Source organism: Chiloscyllium plagiosum, chromosome 10 (genome assembly GCF_004010195.1).
Source record: "Chiloscyllium plagiosum isolate BGI_BamShark_2017 chromosome 10, ASM401019v2, whole genome shotgun sequence".
Classification (NCBI taxonomy): domain Eukaryota; kingdom Metazoa; phylum Chordata; class Chondrichthyes; order Orectolobiformes; family Hemiscylliidae; genus Chiloscyllium; species Chiloscyllium plagiosum.
The window spans coordinates 49855385-49872319 of record NC_057719.1 but is presented as its reverse complement, the minus strand read 5'-3'; the positions used below and the strand labels follow the sequence as shown (position 1 = coordinate 49872319).

At 40.4% G+C, this 16935-nt stretch overlaps 1 protein-coding gene across 3 annotated transcripts in view; it reads left to right on the top strand.

Moving 5' to 3' along the window:
- Positions 1 to 16935, top strand: part of slc35f4 (solute carrier family 35 member F4) — a 209777-nt gene that overhangs the window by 7477 nt on the left and 185365 nt on the right. Inside the window, exon 1 of one of the 3 annotated variants that reach the window (XM_043697743.1) lies at positions 2904 to 3163. The exons of 1 other annotated variant lie outside the window; for it this stretch is intronic. In XM_043697743.1, the coding sequence (XP_043553678.1) occupies positions 2968 to 3163 (196 nt within the window). In that variant the 5' untranslated portion in view covers positions 2904 to 2967. Of the gene's footprint in view, positions 1 to 2903; positions 3164 to 16935 lie in introns of those variants that run through there. One more of the 3 variants, XM_043697746.1, reaches the window with a different exon arrangement.

Here is a 16935-nt window from a genome sequence, read left to right as displayed (position 1 = left end):
GCAAAATATTCATTTAGTATCTCCCCCATTTTCTGTGGCTCCACACAAAGGCCGCCTTGCTGATCTTTGAGGGGCCCTATTCTCTCCCCAGTTACTCTTTTGTCCTTAATATATTTGTAAAACCCATTTGAATTCTCCTTAATTCTATTTGCCAAAGCTATCTCATGTCCCCTTTTTGCCCTCCTGCTTTCCCTCTTAAGTATACTCTTACTTCCTTTATACTCTTCTAAGGATTCTCTCAATCTTATGCTTCCTTCTTTTTCTTAACCAAACCCTCAATTTCTTTAGTCATCCAGCATTCCCTATACTTACCAGCCTTCCCTTTCACCCTGACAGGAATATACTTTCTCTGGATTCTTGTTATCTCATTTCTGAAGGCTTCCCATTTTCCAGCCGTCCCTTTACCTGTGAACATCTGCCTCCAATCAGCTTTCTAAAGTTCTTGCCTAATACTGTCAAAGTTGGCCTTTCTCCAATTTAGAACTTCAACTTTTAGATCTGGTCTATCCTTTTCCATCACTATTTTAAAACAAATAAATTATGGTCGCTGGCCCCAAAGTGCTCTCCCATTGACACCTCAGTCACCTGCCCTGCCTTATTTCCCAAAAGTAGGTCAAGTATTGTACCTTCTCAAGTAGGTACGCCCACATACTGAATCAGAAAATTGTCTTGAGGTTCAGGAAAAAGCAGAATCATGAAACAGAAACAGAGAGGATGAAGAATGTCATCAGAAGAGGCCTGAATTTCAATTAAATACAAATAGGAGCAACAATGACAGAAAGATTACTGCCAGATCAAGATGACAGTTGGAAATTAAGGTTTCCCCAAAAGTAGTTTTTACAGTGGTTATGTAAATTAATTGCGTTTCAATATGAAGTAGACTTTCGATTCAACAACTTAGCTGGAGTATTTAGACCATTGCTGTTCTTTGATTGCATGTGGTTATTGATTATATTATGTTTAAAATTCTTCAGAGGTTTTAGTTTGTTTTGTTAAGCTTAAAATATACGCACATACTTTCTTCTTGCACTAAGGATTATGCTGTATAATTTGAAGCTTATAATTTTCTTGTGTATCAAACATATTTTCTAGGCTGCTTCAGTTCATTATCTTACCTTTATTACTGCAGTGCAGTGGATTAAAACATTCATTTGGAGCTAGCCATCTCTGACTGATGCTCTAAGAAAGCAATGGTGGTACTTAACTGCTCCAGTTACCCAAATGAAGTAATGCCAATGAGCTCTGTAGAATGCTCTTGCATGAAGCTTTATTTTCTTCTTAATTAACGTGACACTAGGGTTGTTGGTATTACTGAATTACATGCTTTTTTTTCAAAGAGAATACAAGTCTTCCTCATCAAATTGAAAATACGTGCCTTATCTGAGGTAAACTCTTTATTTCGAGTACAGCTCAAGTGATTCTGTCAATGATCTGTCACTACCCTTTATTAAACGTTGGTTGGTATCCGCCTTTCGAGGGTTATTTTGGTTCATTAATGTTAAGGTTTTTATTTGGGGGGGGGGGGGAGCGGAAATAACCATGAAATGTGCTTCTCTTTTGGAAGGTCGGGCTCTGGTAACAAAATACCTTTATTGTGTATTGCATTCCAGATTCTTTCTTTTTGTTGTTTTGAGTGAAGTGAATCCTCCTGCCGCTGTTTACTGGGGTTGTAATCAGCAATGCAATAGAACTGTTCACTTGTGATTTCTGTATTTCATTTTGTTAGCAATCGTAACTTATTGGTGTTTTCACTTCCCATCTTAGACAGTCGATGTTGAACAGTATAATGTTAATTAAATTTATTCAGACTAACATTGAAGGAAATAGTTTATAGTACTAATTCTTCTATTATTGGTCCAAATAGGCAAAACTAGATAAAACTACGCACTATACGGTTCCAAAAGGCTTGAATACAAATTATTTAATCGTATGTTACAATTAGCGCATTGTAGATAGCATGTTGACATTCACACCGTTATAGGTACAGATCAAACATTCTAGTCACTGATGTACACGTCTAACTAATCATCGATTAACTTCCCAGTATGGTTTACTTTTCTGTCTTTTCACGCACTATACGGTTCCAAAAGGATTGAATACAAATTATTTAATCGTATGTTACAATTAGCGCATTGTAGATAGCATTTTGACATTCACACCGTTATAGGTACAGATCAAACATTCTAGTCACTGATGTACACGTCTAACTAATCATCGATTAACTTCCCAGTATGGTTTACTTTTCTGTCTTTTCATCAGCTCGACAGAATAATCAGAGCTCAGATGACCAGTCCCACAAGCAGCCTGATGCGCGGTCGTTAACTGGATTTGTGTTCTTGCGTTGCGAAATCTCTAACGCAGGTGACTTATTTTCTACAAAATATTTCATTCAGAAATCTGACACTTTGATTCGACCTGGGAAGGGAAACTCTAATCTTTAAACACGTCCTATTTTGCAATTTCAAGCTTTCCAAAGCGGCTCTCTTCTGCCATACCCTGTAGACCATTTTAAACCATTGCAGTCCGCGTACCTTCCAACAATGAGCTCAGGCTTTTCCCCCGAGTAGTAGAAGGCGGTTTACCGAGGACTCTGTCTGGCTGTGGTACGGGGGAGCTTTGGTGCAAAGGCTGTTCCTCACAGCCAGCGATCTCTGACGCAGATCTACGAGACAACCCTTTTTTGTGTGTGTGTTATCTGTTGAATTGATATACAACCAGTTTCTATCTGCCAAAGGGATGGGTGGAAAGCAACTCAGCCAAACCGTGCGGCGATCTGGAGCTGAATGCTGTGTCCTGGCTCAGTGATGTGGGGGAGGTGGGGGACAGCATTGGGATCACTAGGGGAATGCAGGGCTGCCCCCTAGAGGTGACAGTGTTGTAGCGAGGAGTCACAGTCCGGGGAGGGGGGGATGAGATCTTCGTCAGCAGTGCCTGACGGAACCCAACTCCCCGCTCACTAACAAAACCATGCGGAGACTGTCGGACATAAGCCTGCACCTCAACCAGCTCAAGTATCTGTCTCCTCCGCCCTCTGAAGACCAGCAGTGCTCCAGGTCCTTTATGGACGTCAAAGCCGCTTCCAACGGGGTGTCCACCATCGAGGACAGGATCTTACGGATCACGGGCTATTATGGCTATTACCCGGGATATTCGAGTCATCAAAGTAAGTGAAACGTTCACAAACCCAACTCCGGGCTAGCGGGGAAAACAAAACCAAAAGACACCTTCGGTTTGATTTCTCTGGCAGAGTTCCCTGGGGTGATCATTCTGAAGTTCTGACGGTACCCTGTCGTAAAACATCCGCCAAATATTGAATTAAGTCTAAAACTTATCCAGTCGGTTACGTGCAATTTCCAAACCGGTGCCAACACGGAAGTCTTTCTGGGATGAGTAGGTGTATGTGTAGGTGCCTGAAGGTGGATGTTTCTGGCGTGATGGAGGGGGGTTGACAGGGAGAGGTGAGTCAGTGTCTCCCAGTCACTGTTCAGTATTCCCGGTGCATCTCGCGGTCTGCGCTGCTTCAATCCCGAAGAACCTTTGAATTGTCACCTCGCTTTTCCTAGGAGTTCATTCGCCCCAACAAAATTGCTCTTTGAAATGCAGATTGTGGTTTTGTTTCCCCTCCTGGGAATTAGTTTGCATCTTTGGGTGTCTCTGGCGGTCCAAGGTCTCTAATTGTGAGACTGATAATGATGCTGTCCTCTAGTCGCCTGTGAAACCGCAGGCAGTGGCTAAGAAACCCCCCCAGGGGATTGTAACTCGAAAGGGGATTGCAGTAATGTGAAGCCGCCAGTGACCGAAACGACCTTTAACCGGCTTTACCGTTTGAGGGGAAACATTGATAAGCGATGGATTTTATAAATCCTCTTGTTGCTCCTGGTCGTGATTTTCCATCAGGGTGTAATATACATTTGGCAAATGTGGAATTTTACTATTTCAGTAGTGGGTCTACTCGGGAATAATGTCAATTGAAAACTAAGTACGCGCTGGTACTTACAAGTGGTTCCCAACGCGCAGGAAGATTTTATTTTGATATTTTGAAGGCGAGGGGGGCGGGGCAATGCAAAGCTGAAATGGTTCTGCCATACTCCGGCGAGGAATCTCCGTGTAAGCGACGTGGAATGAATGACTCAAGTCCAGGTAACGGGCTGGCCATTCAACACTGTGAGACAAACCGTCTCAGGGGATGGAGATCTCTGCACTGGCTTGGAATACACAGTCGTATATATACTCCACGCTAATAGATCAACATCTTCCTCTCTTCCCCTGTGTACTGCTCTGACAGTGTACTGCGGACAGATGTTTATCAATGCGACATCTAACCGGTTGCTGTACCCGACCGTCCTGCCGCTCACATTGACTTCACTGGCGTCTGGATGAGAATCGAATACAATGGGACCTTAACAAAAAAGACGAAAACAATCTGTAACTGCAACTATTTATGGTTACTACTCAACGCTGATGTTTCCAACACTTAATGGCTTATTTACACAAATGTCTCTGCTCATAAATCTTACAAAATAAAAACAAAATACAGAGAAGGGACTAGGTTTAGTTTAAAGCAGGGGATATTTCCCACGGGTTTCTCGTTCAGACACATATAGCTGTGAAGCTGTTAACTGGCACAAAAAGTGGGGAAAGTTACTAAGATCATCTATTCCTATAATTGGAAAAAAACTGATTATTTTACATACAAGGTGACCTAATTTCTAACACGTTTAACATATTACAATATGAAATCTTAATAGCTCACAGCAATACAGAGCAGGGATTCATTCACCTTGCATACAGGAAGTTTACTAAACTAATGAACTCATTTCTCACGTTCTCAATTGATAAGAACCTAGCAACAGTGTAAACCAGTAAAGGCCTTCAGTCTGAGTAGCCCATCTATCCAATCCCCTTCCATTTCTAGATAATTACTGGCCTTGTTATTCCATCAAGCCATTACAATTTCTTCCATCATTTGTGTGGATGAGCTGTTCCACAGATTTATAATCCTTTTATTAAAAAGTAGAGCCTTCTCTGTTTTTCATTGTCTTTAATTTCTAGTGGTGATCCTAGCCCTGATATTTTGTCCTGGAGAAATGGTGGAAATATTTGTTAAAAATTTCTCTCCATGGGTTTTGTTCAAACTGTACTAAACTTGCAGTGAGGAGTGCACTAACACTCACTTGGATCTGAAAACCTTAAAAATTGGAAAAACTTCTGTCACATGTTTTCTTAACCTGTTTGAGTGGGAAAAGACTCAAGATCATCAATTTTTCCTCATGTGCCATTTCCTTAAGGTCTAGAGTGTGTCGCTCTTTTCCATAATATTGGCTGTCAATACTCTATTGACAGAATATATTTTCCTCAGTTCTTTTGTACATTTAGTAATGATATAGTTGATAACTAAGTTTCAATTAGAACATTAGGTTATAAGGATTGAGGCTTTTTGGAGTTTTTACTCTGAATTGTATCGGTCTGAAGGTTGTGAGGACAGGTGGACTAAAATGGAGGCCTTTTCTAAGAACTTGGACCTCCCAGGGGTAACCTTGGAACAGGCCTCTCTCCTTAATGCCCCTTTGACAGTTCAGGAAATACAGGAGGCAGCTAGGCAACTTCAGAATGGGAAAGCGCCTGGCACTGATGGTCTTCCAGGTGAGTTTAAAAGGAGTTTATAGGGATTCTGTCAGGGCCAATGTTGGAGATGTACAATCACTCCATATGCATGAATGCTTACCACCATCTTTGAGGGAAGCTAAAATTTCCTTAATTCTTAAGAACGGGAAGGTTCCTGAGGATTGTGCCTCATACAGGCCCATCTCTCTATTAAATTCAGATTTCAAGATTCTGTCTAAGATCTTGGCACTGAGATTGGAAAGGATGATGCCCCATATTATTAAAGAGGACCAGACAGGTTTTAAAAGGGGTCGTAGGTCCTCTAATAATATTAGAAGGTTGCTGAATGTGGTCCACGTTTGTCAGTAATGATTGGTTCAGGGGTTGGTGATTTCCTTAGATGCAGAGAAAGCATTTGACAGGGTGGAATGGCCATAACTTTTTTATGTCTTGGTGCAGTTTGCATTGAGTAGGGTCTTTGCTAGGTGGATGGAGGTTTCCCATCACCCCACTCTGTCCGCAGTTGTCACCAACGCGATGAAGTCTGGGAACTTTAGGATTAGTAGGGGTAGTTCTCAAGGCTGCCCCCATTCACCATTTTTTTATGTTGGTGATAGATGGCAGAGGCCATTCAGCAGAAAGTCCAACTAACTGCTCCAGAGGTGTGATTGAGGGTACACAAGATTACACCGAATGCAGATGTTGGACTAACTTTACTCACTTGCTCGACAAAATTAGGTGGGATCTCCAGATATGGGAAGGTCTTCCAATTTCTCTCACTAAGATGAATGTTCTTCCTTGTTTGCTTTATCCCATGCATATGCTCCCTATAATGTTTCCCAGGTCAATGCTGCGGAAACTTATGGGACGGTTTGGTTCCTTTGGCATCGTGGGCGGCCCCTCATCAAATTTACTAAACTGCAGTTGCCTCAAGGAGGGGGAGGAGTTGATTTCCTAGACATTAGGAGGTATCAATTGAGTTCTCTGCTGTTCTTTGTCTGTGATTGGGTCGGTAAAGATCCGGGCTCAATGTGGCTGGATATTGAGGTCACCCAGGCAAAGTGCCCTCTTATTAACCTGCTGTTCATGGATAAGATGAGGACAGTTATGGACCATTGCCGGAACCCCATTGTTATTACTACTGTCAGGGGCGATGCATCAGAGTGAGAGTTGCTTATCCAAGACTTCGCCACTTACGTCTATAGTTGGCATGCCAGGGTTCCGACCAGGGGTGATGGACTCAGGGTTCAATCTACGGGCAGCAAGAGGAATTTTCAGTTTGGGAGATTAGTTTGAGGGAGAGGTTATGATGTCTTTTGAGCAACTGAGCCACAAATACAGGTTGCCCAGTAGAGATCTTTTCCATTTTTTTCAGGTAAGGGATTTTATCCAGAAGAAGACTACACTTCTCACTGAGCCCTATAAGCCCGATACAGAGAAGTTGTTGCTACATTCCACAAGCACCCTTTCAGTTAGTGCCCTCTATCGCCTGCTGGGTGGCAGGGCTGGCAGGATATTAACTGGTTATATGAGGTCTGGGAGCAAGAGCTAGGAGTGGATGTCTCTTCTGAAACATGGGAGAACATATGGGAGAACGCGTGAAATCTCAATATGTAATATGACAAGTGCTACGCAGTGAAAAGTTCTGCATAGGGTTCATCTGGCACTGGACCATCTGGTGAAGTTTAAAAAAAGGGCATCTTCAGTGTGCCCCAAATGTAAGATAAGAGTAGATACTCTTACCCATTGCTTCTAGACATGCCACAGGCTCCGTGTTTATTGGGAGATAGGGAGGGTATTGAGGACTGAAGTCAAAGTAGACCCGATATCTCTCCTCTTAGGACTAACGAATTTACCATCTTTAGAGGGCATGGGAAGAAACTATTTAATATTCTTGCATACTGTGCACGGAAGAATTTTCTGATGCATTGGGTGTCTGAGAACCCACCGGGCTTGCTGGGATGGCAGAATTTAATTACGGAGCACATTCCCTTGGACCTTTTTACAAACATGGTGCACCACACAACAGACTATCTTTATAAGAAATGGCAGCCCTATTTCAGTTATTTGGATATAGATTTGTCGGCTATCTTAACTAGGGTGTTTGTTTAACCAGGACAGTTAGGTTATTTGAGCCTTGGGCCCTGGAGGGGGGAGCCCCTGAGTTAATACGGGTATATATACAACGCTCCTGTTCTTTTGTTTGGGTGCTATACACCAAGCATAGCTATTTTGTGTTTTATTTTGTGTTTTCTTTTGCTTTTCTTTCTTTTTTTTGATCTATTAGTCACTTACTTATTTATTGGTGTTGTTTTGCACAGTGTTAGGTTTTGTTTTGTATTATAGGATAGGTTAGTAGTTAGTAGACAGTAGTTGTATTGTAATTTGTGTTCTTTTCTCTCTTTATTATACTGATATTTGTTATTGATTGTATTTTTAATAACTTTATATTTTTGTAAAGTCAAAAAAAGTTTTTTGCTAATAAATATATTTACAAAAAAGAACATTAGGTTATATTATTTTGTTGTATTCCTATCTGTAATGCATTGTTGGGTCTCTGGAGTGCTGTGTGGAGAGGAAACATTGACTAAGCAAGAAGAGATTCTGGATTAGTGGTGCTGGAAGAGTACAGCAGTTCAGCAAAAAGAGAGGTGAGCAATAAATATGAAATCCTCAAAACGTTAAGAAGGCAGCTTTGTTTTCCCTGGGTAAAAACCTTGAGGATAGTTTTCAATATTGTAAAGGAGATTGACAAAGCTGACTCCTAAAAACTGACCATGTTTGGGAAAGGTTCAAAGACCAAGGGAAAACCTTCAGATCCTCTCGTACTATTACTGACAATTCAGCAGGCTCCTATTCATCCAAATACATTCATTTGATATACTTATTCTTCAGTCATTCATCTATCATCATATTCAAAGATTTGTAAATAATAGAAGTTCACACAGCCTCAATAAATTAACCACCTTTGGTGAAACTAATGATTCCAGATGTGCATCTTCACCCCTGCTTTTCTAAACTAAACAGCTGGACTGAGTTCCATGTGATTGATCACCCCAAACACTCTGGAATATAGTTTCTGCAGGGCATGCCCAAATTTTGTGCTTCAAGTTTGGTTGAAATCCTGGAGAAATGGTGGACATATTTGTTGACAATGTCTCTCCATGGTTTTTGTTCATACTGTACTAAAGTTGCAGTAAGGAGTGGAAGAAACGTATGACAGGCACTTATCTATTTGCGTAACAGCAATGGCTTTAAATTGTTGTCACTGTGGTATGGGCAAGAAAGGAGTACTTTTGAAATATGTCAGCTGTTGTGGTGTAGGTGTTCCTTATGGTAAGAGATTCCAGAACATTGGCCCAGTAGCAATACAAGAATGATGTTTTATCTCCAAATCACCAAAACAAAATATTACAAATTCTGGAAAACAGGATTAAAAATTGAAAATATTCCAAGTACACAGCATCTGAGAAGAGAGAAACAGAGTTAATGTTTCTGGTCAATGCCGTTTTATCAGAGCTGAGAAAACTTCAAAGTGTTGTAGGCTTCAACAAATGAAGGAGGAAACAGGAAGATTTGCTATTGTTTGTGATGTGGTGGATATAGGTTAAATGACAAAAAGCTCCATTGTGCAAGGCCAAAGGGAGATGTGAATGACATAAGAACAATAAAAATGCCCAGAGGTGATGTGAATGGCAGGATTATGAATAGCGGAAGTTTGAAAGTAACGCAAAGGAATGAGTGAAAAAAAATCCAAAACAACAAAAAAAGTGAAGCAAAGTGGGGTCAGAACTCATGATCTAAAATTGTGAACACCATGTTTGATCCACAAGACTGTAAAGTGTCCAGTTAAAAGATGAGGTGCTATGAGTTGATCTAATGTTGCGCTTTACAGGAACACTGCAGAGATTGTGAATTTGAGGTCAGAGTTAAAATGAAATAAGGAGATAAAATTGCAGACAACTGGAAAATCAGGTTAATAGGGTCATAGAGTCATAGAGATGTACAGCACGGAAACAGACCCTGTGGTTCAACTCGCCCATACCGACCTGATATCCTAACCCAATCTCGTCCCATTTGCCAGCACTTGGCTGACATCCCTCTAAACCCTTCCTATTCATATACCCAATGCTTGTAGACTGAATGGAGATGTTCCAGAATGCAGTCACCCAGTCTGTGCTTGATCTCCCCAGTGTGGAGGAGACTACACTGTGAAAAGTAAAAACAAATAGAGGGTTGGCTAACTATTAGGAGACAGAAAGTTGGGATAAAGAGAGCAATTTCGGGTTGACAACCTGTAATTATTGGGACAGTGCAGAGATTAGTGCTGCCATCACAATCATTTACGTGCAGAATAATGACTCAGATGAGGGACGTGAGTGTGCTATTGCCACATTTGCCGATGACACATAAATAGGTGGAAAGGCAAATAGTGAGGATGACATAAAGAATCGGCAGAGGGCTACATTCCCTCTAGTTTTTCCTGTTGCTGTGTGACCCTCTGAGATCTGCGCATGACTGCTTCTGGAATGGGAAATCAATGTGTCTGTATGGCATGACTGCAGAGTCTGGAGGGAGCATTGGCAGAGGGATTTAGACTGGTTAAATGAGTAGGCAAAATCTTGGTGAATGGATGGTACTATGGGAAAATGTGAGGTTAGGCACTTTGGTAGGAAGCATTGATGAGTTTAATATCATTCAACACCAGGTTATACTCCAACAGGCTTATTTGGAAGTACAAGCTTTCAGAGCACTGCTCCTTCATCAGGTAGCAACTCCGAAAGCTTGTACTTCCAAAAAACCTGTTGACTGTAACTTGGTGTTGTGTAATTTTTAACTTTGTCCACCCCCATTCATCACCGGCACTTCCACATCTTGAATATCAATAAAATGATGAGATGACTGCAGAAAGTTGCAGTTCAGAGAGATTTGGAAATTCTCTTACATAAATCACAAAAAAAGCCCACATCCACATTCAGTGGGTGATTGGGAAGGCCTTTATTAAGAATGGGGTATAAAAGTAGGGAGATTTTGCTTAAAAATTATACAAAGCATTAATCTGATCACAATTGGGATACCGTGAACTGTCTTGGTGTTTATCTAAGGAAGGATATCCTAGCATTGGAGTCAATCCAGAGAAGGTTTATTAGTTTGAATCTGAGTACAGAGAGATTTTCTTACGATGAGAATTTTAGGTTGGGCTTGTAATCATTGGAGTTTAGAAAAATGAGAGACAACCTAACTAAAACATAAAAGATTCTTCCGGGGCTTGAGAGGGTAGTTGTGGAGAGATTGTTTCCCTTATCTGATTATAAGAATAAAGGTCATAATCTCAGAGTAAAGGGTCACCCATTTAAGACAATGATGAGGAGAAATTTCTTCTCTGAGTGTACTGAGTTTGTGGAATTCTTTACTACAAAGGCCTGTTGAGGTTGGGCTATTAAGAATATTCAAAGCTAAGAATGACAGATTCATTAGTAATAGAATTAAAGGTTTTGGGGATAAGGCAAGATTGGAGTTGAGGAATATCAGATCAACCATGATCTCACTGAGAGGTGAACCAGACCTGAAGGGCGCTATGACATTCTAGTGCTCCTACATCTTACAGTGTGCAGTACCAAGATGGTTTATAACTTGGAGGGAAAAATTGTTTCAATAATGTGCTTCCCCTTTCTTTCTTGATGGTAAAGGTGTTATTGAAGTAATTGTGTTGAATTTGCTGAAATGCACTATGTGGACTTTGTGTTTGCAGCCAGTGTGCCATATGTTAATAGGGTGGATAATAAATCCAATGGCAGGGAAGTTGCTAAAGGCAATTGTACTGTGCTGATTTAGTGTGATTGCTGCTGTAGCCTTCCAGGAGTGATCAGCATTTAATCACTTTATTGATGCAAGCCTTGTAGATGATGGCCAGTATTCAAGCAGTCCACTAAATAGTTCTTTCTTGATGCAACTATTAATGACAGTACCAATGGTGGAGGCTGACAGAGTGCAAATTGGCGGGGTTGGATTTATCTTGTTTTCAAACTTGCATGATCTTGTACATGTAACTATACTGAACCAGCTGGACTAAAGGAACAGCTCATTAGTCTGCACATATCTTTAGCATCATAACTAGGACGCTGTCAGGATGTATTATCTTTCTTGTGTTCATTATATTGAGTAATTAAATTCACTGGACCTTGGCATGTTTAATGGTGTGTACTCAGTACCTTTGGCAGAAGACACTTGTTTCGGACATGTCTTTTGTAGTCATGGGTTGATGTACTGTACTATACGTGAGAATGCAGATGATCATGACATTTCCTCCTTCTGTTGGTTGCTTGCATTCATTTTTATTACAAATCCCTAGTCTATTTGAGAAATTGGCGATGAGTCTTCTTCTTGCACTCCTGCCTTCCTAACCATGATAGTACTCTCATCAGCCATAATCTGATGTGTTTAGAGGTTGCTTATTGTCTGCTGTTTTTGGAATTTAGATCTGCAAATTAGTTTCACTAAATTTGTGCCTGATTCTAAAGAATGTGTGCTGCAGATCCTGATATACTTTTCTGCCCTTTTTATTGAATCAAGATGATTTTGTGGCCCGATAGAAGTCAAGGAGTCAGAAATTGGTTGTAAGACGGGTTAACAGAGTATAGGTGATGCCCTTGATTCCCTCAGAGCTTCCTCCATATAATGTTCAACCTGGAGGAATCTAGATCCATTATTGAGGAGGAAATGGTAGGTGTTGATTGGCAGAAGACTTCGCTGGGCTTAAAATCAATGTTGTTCCCAAGGTCTTTCTCACTCAACTGTGTAGCATTGAGTTCAACCACTGGAAGGTGTATTCTGCTGTTGGGACAAGGCATACTCAAAATATGATGAAGCAACCAAAGATGCTAACTAATAGATATGATTCTGTGAGTAAAACTGTATCAGGCTTCAGTATTGACTCAATATTAATTCTAGATGGGACTAGACCTGCAGTTTCTCCAACACTTAGTCTGTTTCTTTCAAGCTACAGCTCGAATAAATTGTGGGAAAGCTTTCCTAATGTGGTCACCAATTCCCAGAAATTAGCAAAAAGTTTATTGTTGTGTTGATTAGGCTGAGATTGTATAAATCCTACCTTGATCTACCACCATTGCCACTGTGATATCAAGTACAGACTATTGATTTTTGAACACCATAATTTAATTTAATGCTGGAACTTGCATGGGCAGAAATGGTTTTAAAAAGAGACCACAAAAGTACTAAGAGTAAGGGGCTGATGTTGAATTTGAATAAGTCCCTTGTTAGACCTCAGCTAGAAGATTGTGTACAGTTCTAGGAGCCATATTATAGGAAGGATGCGAATACTTTGGAGAGAGTGTAGAAGCAATTTCCAAGAATGTTTCCAGAAACGAGAAAGTTCAGATATGATGATAGATTGAAGAAGTTGAGACTGTTCTCCTTGGAGAGAACAAGACTGAGACGAGATCTGAGAACGGTTTTCAAAATCATTAGCAGGCTCGATAATCGATAGGGAAAAACTGCTCACCCTTGAATAACAAACACGAGCGAGAAGTCTTGGATACAAAATAGCCGAAGAACTGTGGATGCTGAAAATCAAAAACAAAAGCAGAAATTGCTGGAAAATCTCATCAGGTCTGGCAGCAACTGTGGGGAGAAGGCAGAGTTAACATTTCAGGTCCATTGACCCTTCTAACAGAATTCCTGGATGGTTCCACAGATGCTGGGTTTTTCCTGCAATTTCTGTTTTTGTTAGCATGGATGTAAAATGATTTGCAAAAGAAGCAAGAGTGAGATGAGAAAAACTTTTTTCCCTCAGCGAGTAATTACTGAATGGAAGGTACTACCTAGAAGCATGTGGAGGCAGGTTCAATTGGGGCATTGGATGATTGTTTGGATAGAAATGGGAGTGGGGGGAAAGGCAGAGATTGGCACTCGGTAATGATGCTAGTTTAACAAGCCTGTGCCAGGACAATGGACCAAATGATCTCCTCCTGTGATCAATTTTTAATCAAACTGTTCAGAGATGTTATTTTACATCTCTGGAGTAGGTGGAACATGAACTCAGATTTCCTGGCTCAGAGGTAGGGACACTACCTCTGCACCAAAAGAGCACCTTCAATTCTGTGATTGATCTAACCTCCAGTTTATTGCTAACACATTTGTTTAATTTTTAAATTATTGACCTGTGCAGAGTTTGTTTGAAAGCTTAGTCATTCACTAACAGTCAAGCATGGAAATCTTCTTGTATATAGATTAGACTAGGTAGAAGGGACAGAATCTCTTCCCTGAAAAACATTAGTGACTCAATTGAATTTTTATGACAATTGGAAGCTTTTATGGTTTAATGAATTGCCTAGATGGTTTATATTGCATTATATTATAATTTTATATACGTTAATCGAGCAATATCAATAATTACTCTTGACAAACCACCAAGTCTAGATTTATTGAATTCTTTTACACAGTCATTGAGTTGTTAGCCTTTTGGTTATTGTAGGGGCTATCATATCCTATAACCAAAACAGATGCCCTCAGTGTCAATTCCCCCATGTCATAAGAAGCTTGTATTTCCACAGAACCATCAAGTTAATGCTTCTTACATGATTTTTACCAGTTGCAGAATTACCTGTGAGATATATGACTGTAAAGCTAGCTTGTATCATTAGTGTGGAAATTGGATTTCAGCAAAACAGGACCAACATCCTGCATGTAAGGAGGTCTCAAAAGACTGGAAGTGGCGCAGGATTGGCTTCAGGATAATTTATTGGTCATTGCAGTCTTAATTTGCCAATATATCTTGGGTCAAGATGGGCATAGCAAGTATTATTCACATTTAAGAAATATTATTCACATGTAGCTTGGAAAAAGTTAAGCAAAATAATTACTGTGCAATATTGAAAGATTTTGAAACAATTCTAACTTGTATTGCCAACCAAAAATTGCCCTCTGGGATAGTAATTTTTATACAGAATGTTTTCATCAATGCAGTAAACTGACATTGCAGGCACATGCACAACTGAGAAAGATTGCATTTCAAATACATTGCCTTTTTATTTTTCACGGTTGAAATGCATTGTGACCTCTCCTGCTTGAAACTGTATTGTGAGAAGGCTGCAAGTTGTGCAAATGAAATAAAAGGCAATCTGGTTTTCCCTTTATAAGGAAATTGCCGAGCTTGGTCTCTGAAATGTGCTTTAAAGTTGATGGGGGAGAGTGCAACCTTGCAATTGGATAAAATTTAGAATTTGTACAGCAGCGGTTTCCCCACAGTGTGGGTTGCAACATCAATTGGGGCCCAGAAACCGTGATTCCGCCGAATCTGCAATCCATCCTTGTGCCCAGACAGGGTCCATCCCTGCTCTTCCACTGCTTGTCTCGCAGTCTCAGGATTTTATTTTTAATCTTTACAAGACATTTGGGTTAAATCCAAAACCATTATTCACTCAAATCAAGTGCCCACAATCTTATTCAGATTTAACTGCTGCAGGGTTCGTATATATTTATATATAAAGGCTATAGATTCATTTTGATACGAAATACTTAATGGGTAAACTGTGACATTTTCTTTCTGAATTATGGATGAGAGCTTTTGTTTTCTGAATCACATTTGTTTATTGATATAAACTGCACAGCACGAGGTTGGAAAAATAATCCCGTTTGATGAAATAGGGTGAAAAATTTAAAACGTGCAGGCTGGCTGTTTGAGAAGAAAATGACATGAACAACTGATATACAGAGTCAAAATAAAGTTGCAATTTTTTTTAAAGGACATTTGCATTGTCTGATAAAAATGTGTTCATTCAGAGCATTTTGTTTGACATGTTCTTAGAGACAACTTTAAAAAAATATTTTTTAAAGCGCTTTATGTTAACGTCATCCCATGTATCTCATGTCCTTTATTGGCAGGGAGAAGTGTGACTTATGAGAGCATATTTATTTCTGCCTCTGTTCAGACCAGTTATTGCAGGAAGTGTTAGCAGCAACTTGGATGCCACTATCAGTTTCACTGGTGCTGGCTTGGGAGGCTTTGTCTGCAGCATTCGATTGTCATTCACTACCTAGAAGGACAAGGGCAGTAGTTGCATAGGAAAGCCAACAAGTTCCCTTCTGAGCCATTCACCATCCTGACTTGGAAATATAAAGTTGTTCCTTTATGGTTGCTGGGTCAAAATCTTGGAATTCCCTCCCTAAGGACATTGTGGGTCTTCCTACAGAACATGGATTGCAGCAGTTCAAAAGGCAGCTCACCACTGCCTTCTTAGGGGGCAAGGAGAGAGGGGCAATAAATGCTGATCTTGCTAAATTCCCAAATCCCAAATTAAAGGAGATATGCAAAGCAAGTAGAATGTACAACTAAAGAGATAATGGGAACTAACATCACCGGTTTATTGCGTATCTAGAGTGAGGTATTTTGATTAATATAGTTGGACATGCTGATAAGCTAACAGAAACATGATAAAAAAAATATAAAAATCCACGGATCAGTGGGTGGTAGGTTCATGGAACTTGCTGCCAGGGAGGTGGTAGAAGTAGTTATGATAGCAACATTTAAGAGGCATTTAGACAGATACATGAATAGGCAGGGAATAGAGAGATATGTACAGGCAGATGGGATTAGATTTGAATGGCATCATGGTTGGCACAAATATGGTGGGCTGAAGGGTCTGTTCCTGTGCTGTACTGTTCTATGTTCTAGAAGACCATTTAAATGTATTGCTCTTAGGGGTAAAGCACAACCTGTCAGGCTGCATCCGAGGAGCAGAAGAGTCAACGTTTCGAGCATAAGCTTTTCATCAGGAGCGAGGTTGCAGAGATTATGCTTGAAACATCGACTGTCCTGCTCCTTGGATGCTGCCTGAATGGCTGTGCTTTTCCAGCACCACATTTTTCGACTGTCAGAGTGTTGTGGAGGAATTATAGTGAACCACTAGGAGATGCAGAGAGTTCTTCAAGAAGTAAGTCTTTTATTTGCAAACAAAAAACCACGACACTGTGAAAGCAGATTCTCGAATGCTCACAAACCTCAGAGTCCATGGATTTTTATATTTTTTTTTATCATGTTTCCCAGGGAGATAGTGAGGAAAGAGATTGATCTGAGACGGGTACAGCTGAGAACAGAAGTGAATCAAACAGTCAGGACAGGCAGGGACAAGGTAGGACTAATAAATTGAACTGTATTTATTTCAATGCAAGGGGCCTAACAGGGAAGACAGATGAACTCAGGGCATAGTTAGGAACATGGGACTGAGATATCATAGCAATTATGGAAACATGGCTCAGGGATGGGCAGGACTGGCAGCTTAATGTTCCAGGATACAAATGCTGCAGGAAGGA